This window comes from Stegastes partitus, unplaced genomic scaffold, assembly GCF_000690725.1.
Source record: "Stegastes partitus isolate 25-593 unplaced genomic scaffold, Stegastes_partitus-1.0.2 Scaffold837, whole genome shotgun sequence".
Classification (NCBI taxonomy): Eukaryota; Metazoa; Chordata; class Actinopteri; family Pomacentridae; genus Stegastes; species Stegastes partitus.
In genome coordinates, this window is record NW_007578568.1 from 282,685 (window position 1) to 286,377 (window position 3,693).

The 3,693-nt window shown below is 49.0% G+C and overlaps 1 protein-coding gene across 1 annotated transcript in view; it reads right to left on the minus strand.

The window, feature by feature from the left end:
• ccdc141 (coiled-coil domain containing 141) overlaps window positions 1–2,958 on the minus strand; it is a 23,083-nt gene extending 20,125 nt beyond the window's left edge. Inside the window, exons 1-4 of the mRNA XM_008292837.1 lie at window positions 2,854–2,958; window positions 1,849–1,942; window positions 1,450–1,628; window positions 974–1,129 (exon numbers count right to left, since the gene is read on the minus strand). Of these exons, the coding sequence (XP_008291059.1) occupies window positions 974–1,129; window positions 1,450–1,628; window positions 1,849–1,942; window positions 2,854–2,958 (534 nt within the window). The remainder of the gene's footprint in view (window positions 1–973; window positions 1,130–1,449; window positions 1,629–1,848; window positions 1,943–2,853) is intronic.
• Window positions 2,959–3,693: the final 735 nt, after the last annotated feature.

Sequence of the window (3,693 nt, forward strand, 5' to 3'; positions counted from 1 at the left end):
CAGATCTTCCGTGTCCTCTGATTCCAATCCTGGCTTCATGCATAATTTGGAACCAGTTTTCAGATTTAATCTTAATCTGGACCACAGGTTTTGGGTCTCAGCTGGTCTGGATCCGGGTTCTAGCTCCACTCTGGATTCAGGCCACAGGTCTGGATCTAAAGTCTCTGATCTGAGGTTTCTGGTTGGCCCTGATTTGGATCCTGGTTTCTCATCTGATCTGGTTTCTGGCTGCAGGTCGGTCCTTTCTTCTGATCTGGATCCAGACTGGAGGTTGTGGTCCAGGTTCCCAGTTGGACTCCGGTTCTGTAGAGCAGAGAACTGCTGCTGTTAATATCAAACATAAAAAGTCATTTGATTTTTACACATTTTTTGTTTTTGATGTAATTTTTAGTTTCAGCTCATTTTCATCAGATTTTCTTTTACGTCTGTTTTGATTTTTAAAGAACTCATTTTGTAGTCTGATGTTTTCTTGTCTTGTCAACACAAACGAACAGAACCGCACCAGGTCTGTGATGTAAATGTGGGTCAAGCAGTCGGAGGGATGCTGAGACGTCAAACCTCCGTCAGAATATTTTTAAATGCAGCCATCAGACAGAACGCCGCCCAGCAGGATTTATATTTATAACCTGAACTCAAGACGGACGCTGACAGTCAGACTGATGAGTCTCTGCTGCTACGGCGACATGTGACAGACGTCCAGAACCACAAGGTGCTGATCCAACTCCAGCTGAAAGGATCTGAGGCCTCGACCGACCAGAGAGGACCACAGAGCACCTTCAGAGGGCTGTGGACCAATCACAGCTGTTGGTGTGGCTGTTCCAGCGTTCCTATTGGCTGCTGTTTACCTGACAAGTAACAGAGCCGCAGCATGAAGCCGGATCAGTTCTGACCGTGCTACAGATCTCAGAGCTGTGAATCAGAGGATTGGTTTTGGAGGACAAGCAGCAGAATGAAGCTGCTTTTGGTTCCTTACTTCAGAACCGGTTCGTCTGGACTCTCCTTGGTTCGCGGCCAGTTGCAGCTGCAGTCGGACCGCCTGTTCTGCGCTCCGGCGCCGGTCCTGCAGTGTCTCCACCAGCTGGTCCAGCCTCAGTGCCGCCCCGCTGCTGTACTGGGAGCTGTGGGAGCTCTGGGAGGAAAACCAGCATCAGTCACACAGAGAACAGCAGGCAGCATGTTGGAGCCTCTGAGGCTCAAACATCTGGATCAGTTTGACCAGAAGCTTCTCCAGCAGAGACACAGAAACTAGTTTACAGCAACACAGATTAGAGACGGTACCGGAAACCGGAAACACCTGAAACCTGATCGTTGGACAGAAGAACTGCTCGCAGGTGATTATTAATAAGCGGGCGGTGGACGAGGAGCCCAAAGTGAACAAACACTGAGTTTTGAACCTGTTGGTTTATTTGTTAGTTGGCAGCGTTTCGTCTGATCAGGATGAAATCAAACCTCCGTCACTTCAACCAGAGACACGTTCATCCTGCTGCACAGCTTCTTCACCTCCTCGTCTTCCTCGTCCTGCAGGACTCCTCCCGTCCTCTGGAGGGCCTCGGTCCTCTGCAGCTGCTGCAGTTTCTGCTGCAGGATGCTGATGCAGGTCAGAACCTGCAGCGACTTCCCCAGAACATCTGCAACCACAGAACCAGAGTCCTTTAAATACCTGCAGGAAGCCTGTGTGGACCAGTGGATGGAGAATCAACACATGCAGGGCTGGTGATGGGCGTCCAGTAGATTGAACTGATTCTTTTTAACTGTCTGCTGAACTGCTTTCAGAGTTTAGTTAAACCTGAGTTTGTCCGATTCACTGCCTGTAGACCAACAACAACAATAATAATAATGAGTGGCTACCTCGTCTCATGGCGTCGAATCGGAGCTGAACTTCGGTCAGACTGTCGGCTGGACTCAGCTGCAGCTCCTCCAACCTGCTGATGCTGACGGAGAACTACAGACAGACAGACGGACAGACGGCTGGTCAGCGGCAGCAGGAAACTCTTTGGACTCTGATTTAATCTCAGCAGCTGAATGAACATCCTGTTTGTGACCATCAGAATAAAAGCTGGAGAGGAAACACAACGGCCAGCTGCAGCTAGTCTGTCGCAGATTTAAACCTGCTGTTTGTGTAGTTCCTGTCTCAGCCTGACGGGGGCGACTGCAGGGTTCAGTCCAGAACTCTTTACCTGTTACGTTGAGTTTTATTCACAGTGAAGCTGATTCAGAATGCTGCTGCATGGCTGGAACTGCAGTCGGACGCCATCCAGGTTTTAATCAGACAGTGACCCTGAGACGCTGATAAAGGAAGCAGCCTGATGACAGAACAACAGCTTCCTGTCACATGACTCCAACACGGAAACGGCGGAGTCAGGACAAAAAGTCTCTGCTGAGCTGAAGCCAGCAGGTCGAAGCTGGAACTGAATCTTCATTCTGACGTCTGAAACACAAACTGAGGAACCTGTTCAGCACCGTACATACACAGAGCATCCAGCTTCATGGAGAGCTTGAAGGCCACTCAGCTCTCCACGTTTCACCGTGTTGAACAGGAAGGAGGAGTTTAAACCTTCTTATCTCCAGATCTGAGCCCCTGGGCTTCTCCGAGGAGTCAGACATGAACCAAGCAGAACATTCAGCCACTAGAATTCATGTGTCTGTTCAGGAATGAAGCTAAATAACTGCTTTAAGATTCTTTCTGTTTTTTGTAAATCAGTCAATTTGAAAATTCATGGATCACAATAATAATTATATTTGATCACTAAAAACATCGCTGTGGTTGAAGAGCTTCTCCATTCTGGGCTACACGTGTTTAATGTACATGGATGATGAATCTGGGCCCCAGAACCTGAATGTGGGTGTTGGTACCTCCAGCGCTCGGCGGTGAAACTCTGCTGCCGTCAGCAGGACTTCCTGCTTCCTGTGCAGCAGGTGGATCAGCAGCGCCCAGCCTTCGCTCAGAGATGCCGTCATGGCGCCCATCACTTCCTGTTTGTCCTCCATCATCCCTCCATCTGTCCTCCTCCTCTGCTCCTGGTCCACCGCAGTCAGAACCTCCAGCTCGTGTTTCTGCAGCAGCAGCAACAATCAGACACACTGAAGGAAGAAGAAGCTGCTTCATCTAAAACAGACTTTCTGAAGTTGAGACTGAACAGAACCAGGTCAACATTCAGGGTCAGGGTTGTTTGGATCCAGGGTTTTATATTTATATTGACTACATGGATGATAGAAGATCTGAGAAGAGAGGAGTTCTCCTGCCGCTGAAGCAGCTTTACTGCAGATGGCACCTGTTTCCATAGCAGCAGCTTGACTTTATAGATTCTTCACATAGTCAAAGTCACATGATAAAAGTCAGAGTTCCTCTGGTAGAACCCCACCGGTCCAGTTCTGATGTTCTCATGAAGATTCAGTTTGGACTCATTAAAATCACCCGTCTCTAATCAGCAGGTTCTTATCTGTCCATCGGTCCTTGAACACATCATGCGTGAGGAGATCAGAAACCTTCAAAAGTGTAGAACCAGAACCTTCCTTCTCCTGGTTCTGACCCTGTAGAACCAGAACCTTCCTCCTCCTGGTTCTGACCCAGTAGAACCAGACCCTTCCTCCTCACTGGTTCTGACCCTGTAGAACCAGAACCTTCCTCCTCCTGGTTCTGATCCTCCACCAGTTTCAGGTGAACTGCAGCCAGAGTTTCCTCAGAGAGACTGA